At 41.3% G+C, this 23245-nt stretch overlaps 1 protein-coding gene across 2 annotated transcripts in view; it reads left to right on the forward strand.

Moving 5' to 3' along the window:
- Positions 1-427: 427 nt before the first annotated feature.
- Positions 428-23245, forward strand: part of EPC2 (enhancer of polycomb homolog 2) — a 73288-nt gene continuing 50470 nt past the window's right edge. Inside the window, exon 1 of one of the 2 annotated variants that reach the window (XM_060256883.1) lies at positions 428-843. In XM_060256883.1, the coding sequence (XP_060112866.1) occupies positions 691-843 (153 nt within the window). In that variant the 5' untranslated portion in view covers positions 428-690. The remainder of the gene's footprint in view (positions 844-23245) is intronic. The other variant, XM_060256882.1, reaches the window with a different exon arrangement.

Here is a 23245-nt window from a genome sequence, read left to right on the forward strand (position 1 = left end):
GGGTCAGCCATAGCTCTCTTATCTGGGAGAACCAGGTTTGATTCCCCACTCCTCCACTTGCACCTGCTGGAATGGGCTTGGGTCAGCCATAGCTCTGGCAGAGGTTGTCCTTGAAAGGGCAGCTGCTGTGAAAGCCCTCTCAGCCCCACCCACCTCACAGGGTGTCTGTTGTGGGGGAGGAAGGGAAAGGAGATTGTGAGCCGCTGAGGCTCTTCGGAGTGGAGGGCGGGATACAAACCCAACCCCTTCTCCTCCTTCTGAAGCACTAGGGGGGCTTTCCCCCTCTCCAGGGAAAAGAGCGCCTGGCGCGAGGGCTTCCTCGCCTCCCTTCCCCGCGGCTCCCGAGTCTCTCCGAGGCTTCCCGGGCCGAGGCTGCGCGCGCAGCTCCCTCCTTCTCCCCCCCCCTCGCTGCTTTCCCCGCTCTCGCGGTGGCTGCCGGGATCGCTGGCCGCTTTGGTTAATGTCGGCCATGTTTGCCATGGCGCAGGGAGCGGATCGAGCGAGCCCGGCGCGGAGCTAGGGCTGCGGGCGGCTCTTCGCGGGGGCTGTTCCGGGGCGTCGGGGCTCTCCATGGTGTGTCGGGCCGGGTCCGGGAGCGGCTGGGAGGCGGCGGAGAGGCCGCAGTGAGGGTCCCCCTCGCCCCCCACCGTCCCCAGCCCGGCCCCGGGGTGTTGTTGTGAGGGGGAGACAATGAGCAAACTCTCCTTCCGAGCCCGGGCGCTAGACGCCGCCAAACCGCTGCCCATCTACCGCGGCAAGGACATGCCCGACCTCAACGACTGCGTCTCCATCAACCGGGCCGTGCCGCAGATGCCCACGGGCATGGAGAAGGAGGAGGAATCGGTAAGGCTGCCGCGCAGGGGGGGCCCGCCATTGTTTATCAGGCGTCCCCCCCCCTCCCCTCACGGGAAATAGGCCATCGGCATTCACCAAGCGGCGCTACGCACGCTCCCCGCCGCAGCGCCGCACGCCCTCTATGGGGTCCTACGCCAACGGCGCAGCGTAAACTCTCCTCCGACGCCGTAAGCGGGGCCTTGCTCCGCCATCTTCTTTGCGTCCCCAGGACTCGCGAAGTGTTTTGATTAGCGTTGGGGGGGGGGAGGAAGGGGGGGAGGCCTTTACGTTAGCGTAAGAGGAGGCGAGCGTAAAAGGCGTCCTTGAATGAGAGAGTGTGCGCGTCGTGCGCTCTCGCTGGAGCTCGGCTTTAGCGCTTCGGGTTTGTGCGCTGCTGGGTGATGGGAGCTGTCGGGCTGCGAAAGCAGCGGCTAGACTCGGCCGATCCCTTTTGAGGTCCTTTATCGTAGCGCGTAGATTTTTTTTTTCCCCGAGTGACAGACCTTGTTTCTAGGACGGGATTGAATCTGGCTGCTCGCGAAGTGTGGCTTAATCCTGCAAAAGTAGCAAACCTCTGCATTGTCGGAAAGCGAGCAAGGGGATTCTGCTCCTGTCTTTGAGTTTTTAATGGAAGAACATTGTGTCCAGTCTGCCGGGCTTCGAAGCTGGGGTTGTTTTGTTTTTAAATCCTGACAGCACACACTTCTCAGTCCAAATTGTGGGGAAGAGGGTCTTAAACCGTTAGTGGCTTTGCCTAATCCGTGGGCTTTGCAACAGGAAATACTCTTTAATTTTTGCGCTTTCATGTTAACGCATGTAATCCGACAATCTTGCGTTATTCTTTTTCCTTTCTGTTGCTGAAACAAGCGTTGTAGTTACTGATCCAGGAGATGATTGGCTCCAAAAGACGAGCCATCCACGAAAGTAGATGAAAATGAATCATATCCTTATATAATGGAATTTTCTTGTGCTCGTTGATGTAATGTCCCGCGGGTGTGAAATATCAGAGATATGAACTGTTGGATTATGATTTTAAAATGTTGAATGTGTAAAATGATATAATTGTTGTGCCTGTTTCTACGTTTCAGAAAGCATTTGTACATGAAGAAGTAATTAATACATCCCTGTAGCAGGAATAGTTGCTGTCCATAGTGTCGGTGCTGCTTAGGTGAACTTGTCGCTGTTGCATTTCTTAAAAACAGAGGTTTCTATTTATTAGAAGATTCATATCTGGTTAAGTGTGTATGAATTGTTTCCCAGTGTGGCTTCACACAGAGTTGATAGTAAATATACCCTTAAAAATTTCTTCAATGAAGAGCGGTCTCCACTTCAATGCCAGCCCACTGTATATCGGATTGGATGTCTTGAGGTTGTGGTAGTCAGAAAAGGCTGGGCATCTGTGTGATTGGCTTTTTTTTTTGTTTGACTATTAAAACAGAAAGGCACCTTTATAGTCTCCTGATATTTCCTCTAAAGTTACATTTTATGATAAGGTGTAATCAGTGCTGTTAATTTTCAAGTTGTGTTTTGATCTTCCTAGAAGGTGAATTAATATGTGTATGTGTATTTTTGAAGCAAGCCATAATGTAAATCCTTATAAGTGTGACTGTCATTTTTTCCTTCATTTTTCAGTTGTGCAGTTCATGCAGCTTCTGCAAAATATCAGTTAGCAGAAAGTGTGATTGTCTAAAACTGCAAACTTCGACTGCTATAAAATTATGTCTTTAAAAACTTGCGATAAAATAACTATTATATATTTAAATAAAATAATTTAAAATAAGTACAGTACATATCTTTTGCATTTTTTATTATTGATAATTTTTAGTTAATAAAGCTTCCTTATAATTGTGAGTTCCAAATAAATCTTGTTAGGCCAAACTGCCAAGTTAAGTGTACAGTGGAGTGCAACTTTATTTTTTTGTTTACTAGTGTAGAGAATTTATATCCTGCCTTTCCAGAGTTGGCTTGTGGAGACTATAGTAGGCTTACAGCTACTAACTGTGCCAAAATCTCATTGATAGCAGTGGGTTTACTGTGAGTTATAAATGCATATGAAGATTGTGTCTTTGGTTTCTATGTAATAGTTGGCAAATTAGATATGACTAAGTCCCCATTGTATCTTCTTCTTATGTATGTTTTACTGCTTAACTAATATAATGACTGCTTTTTGACAGTTTACAAATTGATTTGACAGTTGATGTAGGGAGGAAACACAGTAACACAGGGATATTTTGATAACCTCTCTTTATTTCTTTAACGAGTCTTTATATGGAAGACTGATGGTTATTTTTTATTTACTTCTAATTGTCATTGGTGATAATGTGCATCTTGAACTGTCCACAGAATTGTATGCTAAGGCAGTGGTATAATACAGCTTTTGCCATAGCTGGATATACTTCACTTAATGGTCACATTCTGCAGAAAGGTAACTTGGAACCAATTCTGCAGCTGTTAGATTGAGGCTTGGGTGGTGTGTGCTGTATGGCACAGAAGTCATTCTCTCTTACCATTTCATACCGTATACTTGTCTTTTGGGTTTGCAGAAAATTTTGTCTTTTGGGTTTTTGGATATATTTTCAAGTTAGTTCATTTTTATAAGAGTTAGCATTTGTTTAGTGTTATTGTTTGAAAATGGGAATCTGATATTGTCAGAATGCTGCACACAACACTTGGTGTGATGCTCTAGTCAAAATACAGAATATGTTAATTTGTGAATACAGGACAGTGAAACAAGGGTGATCTAATAGGAAAACTTAAAGCTACAATAGAAACCTCTTTTGGATTTTTAAAATAATTATTTTTGCCATCACAGGCTGAAGTTAATATAGCTGTCAGCTGTTTACATTTTAATAAATTGTCTGCCTTGTAATTGATTATTAATTACAAGGCAGATAATTTATTAATTGATTATTAGTCAAGTACTTTAAATATATTGGGATGTCTCCAAAATGTTGCTATAGATGTCCTTTTTTGAGACCTCACAAATCTTTGTGTGTGTGTGTGTGTATAACTGTACTTACACATCAGCAAGTCTAAAAAATAACTCTGCTTTCACTTTTCAGTGCTGCCAGTTGAAATCCTCCCTTCCCAGTTAACTTTTAGTTGATTAGAATTTGGAGCCCTAAGAGGGGATGGAAGATTGCAAGGTTATTTCTCCTAAAGTAACTGTAAATTACTACTTCTATAGATAGGTTCATATCTCTGTCAGACATCATTTGTTTTGTTAGAACCGAACGTTGAGCAACAGTAGTTTTTAACTTGTGATATTGTTTGTAGCGTCCTACTTGTGTTTTAAAGTAGTATAATGCAGTAATTCCAACAATAATTTCCTACAGTAATTATTTTCTGAAATGATAAACTGACGTTTTAATTCACCAGTTCAGATGTTTATAATCATAGAGCCAACTTGATTGTGGTAGTGTCACTTAAAAAGTCATTTAAAAATGGGAAGTTGCTGTTTTGACACTTGCTAAGCTGCTGGGGGAGGCGAGAGTGCTTCATTCTGTTGCACTGGAGAACTGATCAGAATCGGGCCCTTTAAAATGGTGTCTGTGTCCTCATCAAGTCTAGTTTGGCGCATATTGTCAAACATGACTGAACATGACCTGGTTCATTGGATGCACATTTGCCAGTTAGCCCCTCACTGGTTGTTCTGTGTGATAAAACCATAGGGTGGTAAAAACAGCTGGTGCACTTCAGAAAGATGCTTGCTGAGCTCTTGATAACTTAAGCCACAGGGCAAAAATTATTGAAGATTCTGTAGTAAATTTCTTGATGTCATATGGCAGAACAAAAACCAGTCACTTTCAAGTGAAAATTGGGCCAATGTGTGCAATTATGTGCTGCTCAACATCTTTTCAGTAATTATTGCAGTTCCCAGATGACAAAAAAGAGATCAGTTTTGATCAACAGCTGGATCAGAAAATAAATCACTTTTCTCACATTGCATACCATTAAATGCACCCCAGAAGGATATTACAAAAGGTCCTTCATAGAATGACCAATATTGTCTTGAAATTGATTTCCTAAAGTCACAGAAAATTTGACACCAAGCAGGTAGTACATTTAATGTGTACATATAGAGGAAAGTGGTGAACACATTCCATGTCTTTTATTGACATTGTGACATGGAACTGCACAAAGATATATCATGCCTTTCCTGCATTGTAAGTTAGAAATTACTCTCATATATAATTAATTAAACAGTCTCTTTAAATTTAGTTGAAATATAGGTACAGTATAGATATACATTTCTGATCACTTAACAATGGTAGGAGAAGGGGGCCACACTGTTACATTTTCACTCCCTCCCACATAAATTTCCCCCTTTCAGGGCTTGTTTTTTCAATGTCATGTATTTAACAGTGGATTTGTTCTTATGAGAGTTGGGAAGTTCAAATCTTGGTTATCAAACTCTGATTATGAGACCCGTACTGGTTAGTATTGCCTGTTATTAGTACTGATGTAGCCTTGTAAACATTTTCAGATGTATGGATTTAGTCATGCTTGGATTAGAACAGAATATGCTAAGGCTTCATCTTATCCCCCCCCCCCTTTTTTTTGTCTGGCATTTCCCCCACTGTGTTGCTATAAGGTTAGACTTTTTCAAAAAAGGAAAGGAGGTTGTATTTCAATTCTAACAATAGTCTAAAACAGGGATGTTGAACTCATAAGGACTGGAACTGACATAAATGGGACTTTGTGAGGCCGGGCCATGTGTATCATAAAATGTAATCCCAGGTAATAGAGATAGAAACTTTATAAAGGACATAGGCAAACATAATTAAAGATTTTTTAAATAACTTAAAACAAAGAATGCTTAAAAGATTAGCACTCTTGCAATATTTTGTTTACTTAACAGTCTCTGTTAAGGGACACCTCTTGCTCTGAATTATTGCTCTGAATTGTCCGGGCTGTAGCAATCTTGAGTGTGCTGTTCAGGTGTTGTTCAGGTGTGTAAGCCGCAAACCTACTTTTGATAAATTGACATTCATTACAGAAATCTCATGGTCAATTCTTTGAGCCTGAGACCCACGGGAAAACATGAAATGGCTGCGCATTGTGAGCTTTTGTACATAAACTGCTTCTTGTGCTGGTCAACCAATGGAGAAACTAGGGGCTTTCCCCCGTAGCTCCTATGTGATTGAACAAACCTGGCAAAGCACGCTGTGATGCAGAAGGAAACACGAAAGAGAGATGGAAACAGATTACAGTTAGTTGCTTCTGTGCCTGATAGGAGCCCTCTGGGGGCCTGATCCAGCCCTCAAGGCTGCACATTTGACATCCCTGGTCTGAAACATAAAAAACGCTGACCATTAATAGTTTTTTAGTGTTTTTCCCTGATATTTGCCAGGTAATTTTTTTTAAATTATAATTATTAACATACTAATGAGTATTACCAAAACATATTTTGCTGCTTGACAGTAGTTTTGCAACAAGCTATTTAGTTTCTTTACTATAAAAGAAAAACAAAAAAGACTGTCAGTTTGAACTGTTGGTTTTTTTACTTCAAACTGAAGTTAGTCATTTCACTTAGCTAAGCCATCAATGAAAGTGAATTTACAAGCTTGAAAATTAAGTTTTATACTCTTTTTTGAGTTAAATAAGAGGTCTTAAATTATTTTACTAGGGATGGGCATGAACCGAACCACAAATCATGATTTGTGCTAAAAATGGCCAGTTTGTGGTTTGTTCCAAACTGGGTTGTCTGATCCCACGAAACACAAAACAAACTGGCCTTTTTCATGGCATGTCGTTTGGTTCAAGTTTGCTTTGTTTTTCCAGGCAACCTGATGCTGGCATGCTTCTCCAGCTCCTGTGCTTTTGGTCAGTTTCCAGTGAAAGTGATTAGAAGCAGCTGCACTCTCCCAGCTCCTGTTCTTCTGGTCAGTTTCCATTTAAACTGACTAGACACCTGGCCCCACTGATGGACCACCTGGTTTGTTTTGACCACTGTGTGACACAGAGTGTTGGACTGTATGGGCCATTGGCCTGATCCAACATGGCTCCTCTTATGTTCTCTGCTCTCCCTGGCCCCCTGCGGCTTCTAGTTGGTTTCACTGAAAACTGAATAGAAGTGCAGGGGCTGGGAGAGCAGAGCTGCATCATCTAGTCACTTGCCAAGTTTCCTGGGGGTGAAAGCTTTCTTTCCCCAGTTTGACATACTCTCTGAGAATTTTCTGGGGGTTCCAGCTTTGTGGGGCTGTAGCTTAGACCCTGAAATCCAATTCGCACCAAACTTGGAGAGCTGGTAGAAAAGAGTCCACTGAAGAATTTGCTTAAGGTTTGTTGTCTCTAGCCCACTTGGGGGTTATTCTACACCTTCCCAGACCAAATGAACCAATGAGCCGTGAATTGTTGGGAAAATTGAAAAAAAACACAAACTGAACCACCATTTTCACATTCCGTGCCCATCCTTAGTCTGAACTAGCACAAGCTAATTGTGTAGTTCTGTTGTTTTGATTGATCTTATGGCAGTTCACTTGTAGCATCTGAACTTTATCCTTACCATGAGCAGAGGGAAGATAACCAAACTTGACATAGATGCGCTGGAAATGCAATCACTACTTGCTGCTTTCAGAAATTGTGGGTGTGGTATAGTAGTTAAAAGCAGCATACTCTTATCTGGAGAATCAGGTTTGATTCCACACTCCTTCACATGAAACCTTTTGCCAGTCACAGTTCTCTCAGAATTCTCTCTCAGCCCCACCTACCTCACAAGCTGACTGCTATGGAGAGAAGGCAATCATAAGCTGCTTTGTGATTTTATAAGGTAGAGAAAAGTGGGGTATAAAAACCAGCTGTTTTTCTGCCATAGAATATTTACAGCTCAATTTTGTGAATGTTTATCCAGAAGCAAGACCCACTCAGTTTGATGCAACAGACTGACAAGTAAACTTGCCAGTTTACAAACGGCTCTGACCACACAACACAAGACTCTTAAATTTCTCCTAAACGCTGCAGAATGCAAATGCTGTTGAACCACTTGGGTACTGTAGTAACAGTGCAGTTGAATATAGCATAAGTGGGAATAGAAATTGCCCAGAAGGTTCAGCACAATAATTTTAATTACAAAAAGATAAATTTGAGTACATTTAAGAGGAAGCTGAAATGGGAAAAAAAACTCAGCCCCCCCTCCAGTAATTTGGAAATTGTTTAAAAATCCTTTAATGAAATCTGTACTCTTGATAGATGTATGATAGAGAAGAATCACCTTACTTTTTATAGTTTCCTTTAAATAGTGGAAGTCCTGCCTAGTTGTTTCTGAGGAATGCCATGTCAAATAGAGATGTCAAAGGATGATTTTGGAACTAATTTGCATGCCAAAAAGTAACAAATCATCGGGGCAAGATGCCATTCACTCAAGAGTTTTTACAGAATTCTATGACAAATTGTTTATTTTACTAGAATATGGGACTAATTTTGAGAGGAAAGGACCAGGAGTGTTATACAAACCTAGCCCAAGTGAGCCCATGTGAACAAATAGTATTGTTGAGTCTTATATAGAAGGCCACACCTTGCTGAGGAAGAATCTTGAAATGGAAATAATGCCTTAATAAATTTTCAGAAATATTTACAACCATACTGGTGGGCATGTAAGCCAGAGTGACACGTAACTGGGTTTTCAAAAAGCTTTTAATAACTTTCAGTGAAGTAAGCAAATTTACAAGCCATTCAGTAGGAGGACAGGTCCTCTTAGCATTCTGTAAGTGATTTAAAAATAGGAGTGGGAGTAGAAATAAATTGGGGGTTTTTTGCAATAAAGGTAATACACAGCTGAAAAATTTGACTATCATGTATGTTCTGATAATATTATATTGACTTTCACGAAAGAGATGATAGAATATTGTTTTATAATAGATTATTATATTTTATGACGTTAATATGCTGTTAGCCACCCTGAGCCTGTTTGCAGGGAGGGCGGGATACAAATAGAAATAAATAAATAAATAAATATAGTTTGAGTCCAGTACCAGCTTTAAGACCAACAGGTATAAGCTTTCAAAGTATAAGTTTTTGTGTGCATGCACACTTCAGATACAGTGAAATGGAAGTTACCAGTTCATACATATAGGTAGAAGGTGAGCACCAAATTAGAATAAGCACACTAAATGTTGTTTAGCAGATGCAAAGACCAAACTGAAACAGCAAGCTTAGTTTATATTGTCACCATTTGTTTGTATTTAGTTTGGGGGGGGGGGGATAGTGAAGGAAATAAATATACCAAAATTGAAGATTGATGTGAAAGTATGTGCTTCTTAATTGTGGAATGTTAAGAGTAATTAACGGAGATCCTGTTGTTACCCTCTGTATCCTCTCAAGCATGAAGGTAACTAACAGTATCCCTTTCTTTAAGGTGGGGTAATTGCTTGTGCTATGTTTATTTCTCTGTCCCCAGACCAGAGAAATACATTCAAATCTACCATTCCAAATTACACTATATTTTAGTATTACATTACATTAAAATTACTACTGTAATCTATTCCAAATAAATAAAATAAAAAGAATGCTTGATGAGAATACAGATGTAAGGATTTAATGAGTTTAGCATATGAAATAAGATAAGAAACCAACATCTCCTGGGGGGTATTTGTTCCTAGTGTTGTAATAACTTTTAACTCAGCAGTTCCCCTTTTCAGTCTGTTTCTGAAGTTCCTTTACAATAAAACAGTTATTTTGAGGTCACCCATTGAATGACCTGGAAGGTTGAAGTGTTCTGCTACAGTTTTCTCAGGCTTGATTCTTGATATCAGACTTGTGTCCATTTACCCTTTGGTGTAGGGTTTGCTCTATGTAGAGAACAGAAGGGCATTTTGATATTTAATGGCATATACAATGTTAGAAGATGAAGTGAATGAGCCTGAGATGGTGTATTAGATGTTGTTCGGTCCAGTGATGGTGTTGTCTGAATGTATGTGGCAGCAAAGTTGGCATCTTGGCTTATTGCAAGCTCTGGTACAAGGGTCCATGTTCAAGTTAGATGTTGCATTTTTGTGGGTGAGAAGTTGTTTGAGATTGGGAGGCTGTCCATGTGCAAGAAAAGGTTTGCCTTTTTTTGGTATATTATATCATATGTGTTTTCTTGAGATGGTAGTCCACGTGGCTGCCTGCCTTTAAACAAATGTGTTTAGTTCTGGTTGCCTCACATAAAAAAATTGGAATTTTTTTTATCTGTTTACAAAATTTGTATCCCTCCTTTCTGCTGTTACAAGGGCCACCAAGGTAGCTAACTATTTAAAACATACATGATAAAATTACATTATAAAACCATTAAAATTCATCTCCAAACATACATGGTTAAAACAATTTTAAAAGAGTTTAAAACAAGTTAAAATAAATAAAAAACATAAAAACATTGGTTAGGAAGGAGGGATCATTGGAGAATTGCCAAATGAAACAAACAAAAATTCTTCACTCGATGGCGGAAAATGGCAAGACAGATGAATCTTTTTGGGTAGATGTGTGATGAGAAGTTAGAAAATTCTAAAAAGTTTGGAGTCAGAGGATTGAGATTCCCTCTTCACATAAATGGTACTTGAGGTTTTCCAATGAAATTGGCAGTAGGTTCAAAAGAGGCAAAAACAGATGCCTTTTCCTCTGAGGCAGAGGACATCTTCATGGGCAATTCCCACCATCCCTTCAGAGAGGCAAGAACAACTTTTTTATCTTTCCTGTGTCTGCTGTGGGAGTCACCCTCCTTTTCCTTCTTTTTATCAGGGAGAACGCAGTTAAGTAGGCTGTGCTTTTGTTGTTGTTCAGTCGCACAGTCAAGCCCAACTCTTTGCGACCCCATGGACAAAGTCACGCCAGGCCCTCCTGTCTTCTACCATCCTCTGAAGTTTGCTCAAATTTGTGTTAGTTACATCAGTAATGCTGTCCAGCCATCTCATCTTTTGCCGTCTCTTTCTTTTGCCTTCTGTCTTTCCCAGCATCAGGATCTTCTCCAGTGAGTGCTCCCTTCTCATTTGGTGGCCACAGTATTTGAGCTTCAGCATCTGACCTTCCATGGAACAGTCAGGGTTGATTTCCCTTAGAACTGACTGATTTAATCTTCTTGCAGTCCAAGGGACTCTCAAGATTCTTCTCCAGCACCACAACTAAAAAGCATCTATTCTGTGGTCGGCCTTCCTTATGGTCCAACTCTCACAGCCATACATTACTACTGGGAATACCATCGCTTTGGCTATACGGACTTTTGTTGGCAGGGTGATGTCTCTACTTTTTATTATACTGTCTAGGTTTGCCATAGCTGTCCTCCCAAGGAGCAAACATTTTTTTAATTTCATGGCTACAGTCACCATCTGCAGTGATCTTGGATCTCAGAAATGTGAAGTCTGTCACTACTTCCATGTCTTCCCCTTCTATTTGTCAAGGTGTGATGGGGCCGGATGCCATGATCTTAGTTTTTTTGATGTTGAGTTTCAAGCCTACTTTTGTGCTCTCCTCTTTCATCCTCAACAAGAGGTTCTTTAGGCCCTCCTCACTTTCTGCTATTAGAGTGGTGTCATCTGCATATCTGAGGTTGTTGATGTTTTTCCCGGCAATCTTAATTCTGGTTTATGCTTCATTCAGGCCAGCATTCTGCATGATGTACTCTCCATATAAATTAAATAAGCAGGGTGACAATATACATCCTTGTTGAACCCCCTATCCTGTTCTAAATCAATCAGTTGCTCCATATCTCATTCTGACAGTTGCTTCTTGACCCTTATATAGGTTTCTCAGGAGACATGTGAGGTGGGCTGGTACTTCCGTCTCTTTAAGGACTTGCAACAGTTTGTTGTGATCCACACAATCAAATGCTCTAGCGTCATTGAAGCAGAAATAGTTGTTTTTCTGATACTCCTGTGCTTTCTCCATAATCCAGTGAATGTTGGCAATTTGATCTCTAGTTTCTCTATTTTTATTTATTTATTTATTATTTGCATTTATACCCTGCCCTCCCCAGTTGGACTCAGGCAGCTAACAACAAGTAAAACCACAAGTAAAACAATAAAAAGCAATGTTGAATTATTACAATAAAGTTATTACAAAATCATTACAATAAAGCATTATTAAAATATATGACAATATAAATTAAGATATAATTTGTGGTTCCAGGATGGCGTTAATAGCGCTAGTCGTTAAAATTCTTGATGTTTTAAGCGCTTTATTTATCTGTCTGGTTCGGAAGAAACTTTTTTTGCTGTGGGATGGATAATAAGCGCTGCTGTCAGATGTTAAAATGTCCCCAGTTAGACATTAAAAGCCTGTCTAAACAGGTATGTCTTACAGGCCCTGTGGAATTGTGGCAAGTCCCACAGGGCCCTGACCTCTTCACGGAGGGCATTCCAGAAGGCAGGAGCAGCCACTGACAAGGCTCTTGCTCTTGTGGTGGACAGGTAAGCATCCTTTGGCCCAGGGATCTTTAAAAGATTTTGGAAACTTGATCATAGTGCTCTGTTGGGCTCATGTGTGGAAAGGCAGTCCTGGAGGTAGACAGGTCCTAGACCATAAAGGGCTTTGGAGGTCATGACCAGCACCTTGAACTGGACTCGAAACGCCATAGGCAACCAGTGCAGCATCTCCAGCGCAGGTTGGATGTGCACCCGTAAAGGAAGCTCCAGTACCAACCTGGCTGCAGCATTCTGCCCCAGTTGCAGCTTCCGGGTCCGAGTCAAGGGCAGCTCTACCTCTTCAAAACCCAGCTTGAACTTCTGGTAGTTCCCGATCTACATACTGCTGAAGCCTAGCTGGTAGGATCTTTAACATGACCTTGCTGGCATGTGAAATGAGTGCAGTGGTGCGATAGTTTGAACATTCCTTGGCATTACCCTCCTTTGGGTTTGGAATATAAACTGATCTTTTCCGGGCCTGTGGCCACTGTTGCGTTTTCCAAATTTGCTGACATATTGTGTGCATCACATTTTAGGACTTTGACTAGCTCTACTGGGATACCGTCATCTCCGCTCGCTTTGTTGTTAGTAATACTTTCTAAGGCCCATTTGATTTCACACTCCAGGATGTCTGACTCAAGGTCAGCGATTTCACCATCATGGTTGTCAAGGACATTGAGATCCTTCTTGTATAATTCTTCTGTATATTCTTGCCACCTCTTCCTGATCTCTTCTGCTTCTTTTAGGTCCCTACCGTTTTTGTCCTTTATCATGGCCATATTTGCATGAAACGTTGCCTTGATTTCTCCAGTTTTCTTGAAGAGATCTCTTGTCCTTACCATTCTATTATTTTCCTCTGTTGCTTTGCATTGTTCCTTCAGGAAGGTCTCCTTATCTCTCCTTGCTGTTCTCTGAAAATCTGCATTCAATTGAGTGAATCTTTCCTCCTTTGCCTTTTGCTTTGCTTCTTTCCTCAGCTATTTGTAAAGACTCATCAGAAAGCCACTTTGCTTTCTTGCATTTCTTTTTCTTTGGGATGGTGCTGATTGCTGCCTTCTGTAAAATGTCACAAACCTCTGTCCATAGTTCTTCAGGCACTCTATCAACTCTGGTTCCTTAAACCTTCACCTCCACGGTATATTCATAAGGGATGTGATCAAGGCCAAACCTGAACGGCCTAATGGTTTCCCCAGTTTTCTTCAGTTTAAGCCTGAATTTTGCAATGAGTAGCTCATGATCTGAGCTGCAGTCAGCTCCAGGTCTTGTTTTTGCTGCCTGTAAGGAGCTTCTCCATCTTTAAATGTGCTAAACTGATCCGTTTGGCTGTACTATATCTAATCTAACTTTTTCTTCATTCTTTCTTTCTTTTATTCTTTTTACTCTAACTTCCTTCATTTTGACTGTCTATCTCTCCAACCTCAGTACTTCTCTCCTTGGGTCTGTGACCTCAGGGGAAGGCGTGAGAAAAACTAGCAAGTCTCTGTTGGCTGCAGTGGTCTTTATGTGGTAGTTTTTAGAGCATGTTCTTTTGGCCACTTAAGGCATGGAGGAACAACAGGGAAATGCTGGCTTCCTCTCTAAGGATGAATTTAGAAGATCCTCTCACAGTTGATACCAGGGACACCACTGGTGTGGCTAGCAATAACCACAGCAGGTTTGCCTTGGCTCCTCAAACCAACACATCCTGCGCTGCAAAAACGCATGAAAACGCCTATATGGCTGAGGACCTGCCTGCCTTAGGGACCGCCTCTCTCCGTATGTTCCCCAGAGAGCACTGCGTTCCAGCTCACAAAATCTTTTGGAAATCCCTGGGCCCAAGGAGGCCAAATTAAAAACAACTAGGGAGCAGGCCTTCTCTATAAAGGCACCCTAATGGTGGAATCAGCTACCAGAAGAGGTGCGGGCCCTACGGGATCTTAATCAGTTCCGTAGGGCTTGCAAAACCGCCCTCTTCCAACTAGCCTTTTAAGATGAACCTGGAATTATTATCAAGCCATCTTGTATATACTGCGACTGTAGCACCTTTATACTGTTTTTAGACTAATAATTTTAATGTTAACTTATATAGTGTATAATTTATATTGCTTTGTTTATTGATTGTATTACTTGTTTTATTGTTATACCATGATATTTTAGATCATGCCTTGTAAGCCGCCCTGAGCCTGCTTCGGCGGGGAGGGCGGGCTATAAATAAAAACATTATTATTAAAAAGCGCTGCCTTTCCCAAGTGTCTCCTGGACTCGCAGCCTCCTCTAGTCTTTTGACTGTGAATAGCGACCATTTTGCGTGCCCAGATGGAGGCTGCAGAGAGGGCCCTCTTAGCTCCATAAACCCTTTGGGTGATGTGGGACCCGATGGGAGAGACTTAGAGTGCTATTTAATGACAACAGTATCCACGGAGCCAGGATCCCCATTGGATGACATTGGGGTGGCATATGGGTAATGTAAAAAAGGGTCCTTCACTCTCTCCCTTGACTTTTCTCTTTAGACAAACTGTGAGGAGGCAGTTTGTCACAGAGAGGGCCGTAGAGCGCACTCCAGTACTCATCTTTTCCATCAAGGGTTCAAAAGAAATGATATCAGCAAGAAGAGGGCTTAACTGGCCCACCAAAAAAGAGGGTGAGAAAACACACAGTGAGGGGCAGTTCTCTCCTCTGGTAGCGATTCAGATGACAGGGAAGAGGGAGACTTTTTCTCTGACTAGGCGGAAGATGAGATTGATTCTTTAAGTCCAATAACTATCAAATATCTATTATCAAAAACTGTGGAAGCCTTAGAGCCTCAAGAGGGCCTCCCCACAGGAGAGGATCACATTTCTACAGTTTCCATTCACAAAAGCAGACCAAAGGGAAATAAGGAATTCTTCCCCAAATCTAGTACAGCTGAGAGGATTTTTCCACTCCCAGAATTCTTTGAAAAGAAGTTAAAAGCTGAGTGCGTCAAGGCCATGGCAAATGGAATATCTGGGGTTTATTTAAAAATTATATGTCATACATGTAGCCCAGGGGTGTCAAACATGTAGCCCAGGGGCCGAATCAGGGCCCTGGAGGGCTCCTATTAGGCCCGTAAGCAACTGACTGTTGTCTGCTTCCTTCTTCCTCTCTCTTGCTTCCTTCTGTATAACAGCTTGCTTTGCAAGGCTTGCTCAATTGCATAGGACCTACAGAGCAAAACCTATATTTTCTCCATTGGCTGAGGCTCCTCCCTTGGGGAGGAAGGGGGGGGAGGACAGAGGTTGTTTTTCCAGGCTCTCTCAATCGCACAGCAGAGCTACTGATCCAAGCCTCTCTCACTTCTATTGGCTGAGGCTCCTCCCCCTCCTGGTCCCCTAGGGAAGGAAGGAAAGAGCCAGAACTTCCGTTGCCCAGTTCCCTGGATCCCATGAGAGAACTACAAAGAAAGCACCTTTAAGATCAATGAGTGCTAATGTTTTAAGTTTCTTTTTAAAAAATTAATTGTGTTTGTGTCCTTTATAAAGCTTATATTTCTGCTACCTAATCTTAAATAGTCCTGGCCTTACATGGCCCGGCCCAACCCAACATAGCTTGGCTCAACAAAGTCTCATTTATGTCAGATCCAGCCCTTCAATCCAGTAGCAAATAAGTTCAACACCCATTCAATAACATCTTTTGCTAATGAGCTTTCACAAATTCCCTTGATTGATTCTCCAGTTACCATACTGTAATCTTCTAGTCTCTGATCGGAAGATGGCCAAGGTTGTATCTGGGACAGTCTGGACATGAGATTTTGCTCTAAGGAAAGCTAATGAGGCCCCAGTTGTAGCAATTAGGGCATCTTCTACAACTTCCATAATGTCCAGAGAGGTCATAGTGTGGACCAGAAAAATTATTCAGCTTCTTCAGGATGACAGTTGTCATCTCAATGAAGGGGCCGACAGAATTCTCAAAGCTACTTCCTTTACAGCAGCCACAGCCAGGAGGACACCATGGCTGTGCACCAAATAAGCTGACTACCACTCTAAGGTGATAGCCACCGCTTACCTTTTCTGGGGGGACAGGTTGTTCAGTGATGCACTCAACAAGATCCTGGTGGTGGAAACCATGCATAAAAAGAACGCCCTACTTAGAAGATTGAGGTGCAATGATAGGAGGCCCTTTGGGAACTCTGTTTTGTTACCAACACACATTACCCATATTTAAACAAGACAACAGAAGATTCAGTTGGGGTCTGTCAATGCAGGCTTTCAGAAGAGGCTCTTTCAACCCAAATTTAGTAAGCAACCAAGCAACAGGCCAGAAAAAACTTATTAGGATGGAAAACCTTCCAAAGCATGATTTGTATTTGGTTCTAGTTGGGGGACAGCTCTTCCACTTATGGGGTGTCTGGATCAGCTCTCAAGCAGACAGCAGGACAACAGAGATAGGGACCAACAGGTACACAGTCGAGTTTGCCAGACCACCACTGGCATGATTTCTAATCTCTCCACTTCATAACCCGGACGAATGGCTCAGAATGAACAAGGCAATCCAACACCATCTCAGTATCCAGGCCATTGAGTTTGTACCTCTTTCAGAAAGGTGGTGTGGAATGTATTCCATTTTCTTTATGGCTCCAAAAAAGAATGGGGACTGAAGAGCAAATCTGGATGTGAAATACCTCAACAAATTTGTGAAGCTAAGGCACTTCAGAATGGAAATTCTCTGGTTGATCACTGAATCCCTGCAGCCAGAAGAATATCTCACTTCCATGGACCTGACAGAAGCCTATCTTCATGTCCAAGTCTTCCTGGGCCACAGGAAATTTCTAAGATTCTGTGTCCGAGGGCACAATTTACAATTCAGGACTCTTTCATTCGAACTCTCAACTGCTCTGAGAGTCTTCTCCAAGATCTTAATTTAGTCATAAAACTAATGGAATAGGGGATACACATCCACCTTTACTTGGGCAATTTGTTGATCAGATTCAGTTCCAGGTTCCAATTGTGGGAAGGAATAGAGACAACCATCCAAGGCCTGCAGGCTCATGGATTCATATTAAATCTGCAAAAGAGTTCCCTGGAACTGGGACACCTTGGCATCATCATAGACACCATGTCCAGCTGCCTGTTCCTGTAGGCAAGAATGGTGAAAGAAATGTGTGTGCCACTTAGCTTAGGCAAATAATCTTCAGCGATGATGCTCGCCAAGCTAATAGGTCTGTTGATATCAAGCATAGACATAGCCCAATGGGGAAAGAGACGTCTTCAGCAATTGCTGAAACCCTTTCAGCTCTAGGTTATGAGAAAAGATCTCTCCATTAGAATGCCACTCAGAGTGAAGATCAGCCTCGTTTGGTGGACAGGGTTGCCCAGTCTTCTACAGGGCAAGAAATACTGGATCCCAGAGGTGAAGCAGATCTTTACTGATACCATCAAACTCACAGATGCCAGCCTCTCAAGATGGGGAACAACATTAGATAGGGTAGATGAGTAGATGATCTGAGAAGGAAGTTAAATTACCCATCAGCCTCCTGGAATTTTGAGCCACTGTTCATTTCAGTCCACAGATAGCTCATTATAATGTCCTAATAAGAACAGACAGCATGTTGGCAAAGACATACCTAAACCAACAAGGGGGTCAAAGCAACCATTACCCTAACTCTGCACTGGCCAAAGGATCTACTTTTTGCATCCCCCCCCCCCAATACCGGTAGTACCCAACCTGATCAGGAAGATCAGGGAGCAGGAGGCAGAAGTCATTGTAGTGGTGACCCAGTCTTCAGGACAAAGGTGAGCTGCCTTTCATAGAACTCAGGAGATCTGCCTTCTGTGTGAACCCCAGTCACCCGAGGGAAAAGTTGTGACACACGCTGGATGAGAGGAGAGGACTTAAGGCATATATATGCAGAACTGAGCATATTAGGAAAACAGATGCCCTGCCCTGTTCATATCCATCTCTCTACCAAATACAGGAAGCAAAACATCCAAGTCAGCCATCATTTATTCACTCAAGGCCTGCATCATGGAAGCCTACAAGATCCACAAATTTGATATTTCACCTCACTCAGTGAAGTGTGCTGCCATTAGTTCAGCTTTCACCAGACAGTAGAAGTCTACTAGGCAGCAACTTTGTCATCTATCTCCACTTTTATAAGGCACTGCAAGATAAATAGAATGCTCCAGCATATTCTAGATACAGATAACAGTAACCTACCCTGTACATGAGGACAGTGCTCTGGGAGGTCCCACCAAGATGTCCTCCGCCTCAGAGAGAGAACAGATCATTGGATACTTACCATGAAAGGTCCTTCTCCTCTGAGGAAAGGAGGCTATCTTTTCTCTTAAGATATCATCAGACAATCTATCAGCAATATCACTTCTTTTCCTAACCATTTTTACATATCTGTTTTTGTCTTATTTCATGTCTCTTCTGTCATATTTTATTCTGGTTACAGAGTGAAGTGTACTTTACTGCTTTCAGAATAACCAGAACTGGGAAGGGGGATGACTCCCATAGCAGAGACAGGAAGGAGGGGGAAAAATTGCTCTGCCTCTCTGACTGGACGGTGGGAATCACCCACCAAGATGTCCTCTTTTCCTCAGAGGAAAAGGACTCTTTATGGTAAGTATCCAATGGTCTGCTCTTCATACAACTTGTTAAATCTGTGGGAGTCATTTCTCTAAGATAAGGCAAAGGCTGGTATTGCAAATGTGTTTTAATTGGTTTAGACAAATTTATGGATACTGATTTTATACATTATTAGCCATGATGCCAGAAAGTGGATCCTCATTGGTCAAAGACAATATTCCTCTGATCTGATGTGGTGTTAGAGTGCTCAGCTGGGACCACAAAGATGTGGGTTCACATTACCGCTTTGCCTTCAAACTTGCTGAGTGATTTTGAGCCATTCAGTTTCTCCTCTTGGTGTATCAACATGGTCATTATAAAGATCAAATAGGATGGGAGGGATTGTGTATGCCATCCTGAGCTCCTTTTAAAAATTTTCAAGAAGAAACCGAACAAACAATATACCAGTATAAATGGCAAACATTTCATAAATTATATAATTATTGTTCTGGCAATCACAAAATTGCCATAAATTTGCAACAAATCATAATAAATAATAAACCAATTGTATCAATATTATATACCATCTTTCTATAGTGAGGGTTATTTGGAATTATATTCTCAATCATATAAATTATAAGGGGGTAACATATTGAAATAAATTTCTTCTCATATTGGTCAGTGTATTTGAAATCTTTCCCACATCAAAATGGTCCCACAGTCTATTTTCCCATTGCTTACTGAGCTTCTTAAAGGAATGGTAGGATTAAAAAATAATTATTATAGCTTGGGGACAAAATTACTATGACAGTTTGTTTATAATATGAGAATATGTAAGGAGAATAACAGACTAGATTGACGGTATTGTGATTTGTCAAGGTGTCTATTAGGGTATTTTACAGAGTTTGTATAGATAGTAAAGATAGTGTTTGATACAGAGAATGCAAAGGAATGTAAGCTATAAATTTATTACTGAGAAAATATTTTGTATAATGCAGTCTGTGCAAGATCTAGGATAAAACTGAGCATGACTAGGTCAGAATTCCCCAGTGTGATTCCCATGGGCACCATAATTTCCCACCAGTACTTTCCTAGATGCCTGCTGAGCATTTCAAAAAGTAGGCTGGGTCCTTGTAAGGCAGAAGTTGTTATTGGCTACTCTCATTGAAATGAAAGGCGTTTTCGTGGCTATGGTAGCAGGCAGTCACTGAAGGATCAGGAGGACTGGTAGGCACCTGGGCTTTCCTTAGCCAAGGTGAGTCCATTCCTCCTTCAGGCTTTCATTCTTCCTAGGAGTTACAAGGAGAGAGAGGTATTGGCTTCACCTCCAATGGCAGCCATTTTGCAATGTCTCTTATCACTCCCTCACAAAATTCCAAAGGTGCCCGCAGGTTGGTTCTCTGGGCTATGTTATATTGCATTGCCATTGTGTTACTTGCTATATTTCAGTTTTTAGCTTTTTATAGTTGTTTGATTGTATAATGGGAGGGACATCAAGAGTGCTTGAAATATCCAAGTGCAGCTTGCTCCCTTAGGGATTACTTCTGCTTGCCTCAGGTGAGCAGGCAGGTGTCAGATTGCAAAGCAGTTTTATGTTCTAATTGAAGGCATCATTCTAAGGTTAGCAAAACCCAATTTAAAGATAGTTGTTGATAACTTTGTTGTTCTCCTTTAAGCAGCCATGCCAGAAATAACAAATGGTGACTTCCTGCCCCATTCAACAGATATGAAGCAAATGAAAGAATGAGAAATGGATCATATTTCTAGGATGTTATATTTTCTCATACCAATAAGATCTTTAAAAACTGAATATTGAGACAGTTAGTACAAACTACAGTCTCCACACACAAAGTTACCAGTGACTTTGGAAGTAGTTTTGTTATATTAATTCAGTCTGTATTCTTCCCGCTTAATAAAGTTGGAAGAATACAGACTGAATTAATATAACAAAACTACTTCTTACCCACCCCACCCAATCATAATTAGGATTACTGGAAGACTAGTTTGGTTATACTTTTGGGCTAGACCCTCTATTTCTCTGTATTTAGACAGCAATTTGATAACTTTTCCATTTTGATGAAGATTAAATTTAAATATTGCTATCTGCAATGGTATAAGTGAGGCACTTCCTACAACAGGGTTGTTTTCTGGCCCAGGTGTTTCCTTGCCGTCTTCCATTGAAAGAGTTCTTTTCCTTTTCTAGAAAATAGAATTTCCTCCATTAAATAAGTTGATTGTTTCATGTAATCTGGAAAGCAGATTTTATGGAAAACAGTGCACAACTTGAGACCCCTTTGAGTCATTTCAGTGTGTTGGGTTACCCTTCCCTCTGACCCATCTTGGTTGGGTCCAGAGGCAGAGTGAGACAATCCAATGTAGTGTCCCTTTGTGAGCCAATGTTTTAAGTCACATGCCTTTATTTTAACAGAGTCAATGTAGAAGATCAGTGAAGAATTTTATTTTGTAGCCCAACAAGATTTTTTACTGCTTTAAGACCACCCACGTGGAATCTTAAATTATGCTGTAATTTCTATTGTGTTTTTAATGGTAGTCTGCTTGCTGTCAAAAGTGTGGAAAACATTTTATCATGCAAGTAGATTATTATTTTCCTTCATTTTAGGGAAGTATATTCTAAGAGTTGTCAGAAACACTGGCCCCCAGTGAGTTCTGTAAGCAAACTTTTTCTGTGACTCTTTTGCACATCTCTTATAGGAGTTGCAAGGTGGGTGACTGAGGCAGGGGACCTGCTATGTTTGATCAGTTCCTAGCAGCACTTCTGAGTTCTTTTGAAAAACTAGTTGATTGTTTGATTTGTTGTTCGGGAATATTGGAATTTTGTTTTTATTGCACCAAGTGATTTCTGTATCGTTGGAACAAAGAATTAGTGCTCCTTTTTAAATCTTTGTTGGAAAAATTTAAAATATGATTGTTTGAGACATAGCATTAAATAACTGCTCTCTTGTTCCCTGAGAAAGCCTGAGAGTTCACAGGCCTGGGGAAAGGGCGATAGATTAGAATGCCAGCTGCTGCCATAGTAGGAGACAGCATTCCCATAGACTGAAATGCTGTCTTTCTTGCTCTACAGTCATTTTGCTTCTATTTCCCTGTACCTCTTAGCTGCCAGTAATAAAACAGAATTGTAGTCTTAGTATTGGTTGGGAAACACTTGGATCCCTGTTCCTGAGCTTCTCAATGCCCCCTGTTCTTTGAGTAATCTTTCAGGCTTTACTTGGATCCAGGCTCATCATCCAAGGACTTTATGCAGAATTTCAAGGGACTGGATTTGTTTAATGCTTTGCTGCCATTGTTAGGGTCAGCATTCTCACCACCTCTAAGGTCTTCATCAAGATTCTATTGAATGTTCCTTGTCCTTTGCTGTGGACTGTTTCTTTGGGCAAGAAACCAACCTGACCAGCCTGATTAGTTGGTGCTTAAGGCAGGCTGAGTTTCAAGGTTTCATTGTCTGTTTCTTTGTCAGTGTATTTTCAACTAACAGCCTGATCCTAGTTGGAGGTTTCCTTGGATTCATTGAAGGGCTTAGGAGCAGGGATTTTTCCAACCTGTGTATAAATGTGTTACAAATACATAATGCGCATGTGCACTCCCTTGAACACACACTTCTCATATATTTTCAGGATTTTTTTTTCTACTGCCATAGGTGAAAGCTTCCTTTTGACAGACAGATAAAATTGTAGGCACCCAATGATGTGGGGAAAAATGTTTATAAAGGAAAAAAATGTAACTGTATTTTAACTACAGAAAATTATTTTTCAAAAAATTAATAAAGTTACACAATAACATAATGAATTGATAAAATACCAGTCAGATTGAGTAGTCTCAACGCTGTTATTAAAGTTTTACAAGAAACTGTTCCTTTGCTATTGTGTTCATGTCCCTGCTTATATTAAACGTGTACTTATGAATAAGTACACATTTAATAAGTGCTTGAGGGGAAGGCAGAAAATAATGACTTCTACAAGCAGTGAAAGTAAAACTGCTCCTTTAATGGAAGTTCAACTCTGATGCATTAAATTAGTGGACAACATTGCCATATTTCGTATCATTCTTTGGGTGTACTACAATAAACATGTTAGCATAGTTGGGGAAAGGAAAGGTCCCCTGTGCAAGCACCAGTCGTTTCCGTCTCTGGGGTGACGTTGCTTTCACAACGTTTTTACGGCAGACTTTTGGGGGGGGGGCGTGGTTTGCCATTGCCTTCCCCAGTCATCTACACTTTCCCCCCAGCAAGCTGGGTACTCATTTTACTGACCTCGGAAGAATGGAAGGCTGAGTCAACCTCGAGCCGGCTACCTGAAAACACAACTTCCGCCAGGGATCGAGCTCGGGTTGTGAGCAGAGTTTAGGACTGCAGTACTGCAGCTTTAACACTGCGCCCCGGGGCTTTTCCCTAAAATATAAACAACAAAAGCCAAATGTATGCTTTAGAATTGTCATGTCTTAAAATAATTATCTAGATAATTCAAAATTTTCCTTTGGAAATTATTTTTGCTTAAATATACCATAAACCA

The sequence above is a fragment of the Heteronotia binoei genome, chromosome 16 (assembly GCF_032191835.1).
Source record: "Heteronotia binoei isolate CCM8104 ecotype False Entrance Well chromosome 16, APGP_CSIRO_Hbin_v1, whole genome shotgun sequence".
NCBI lineage: Eukaryota > Metazoa > Chordata > Lepidosauria > Squamata > Gekkonidae > Heteronotia > Heteronotia binoei.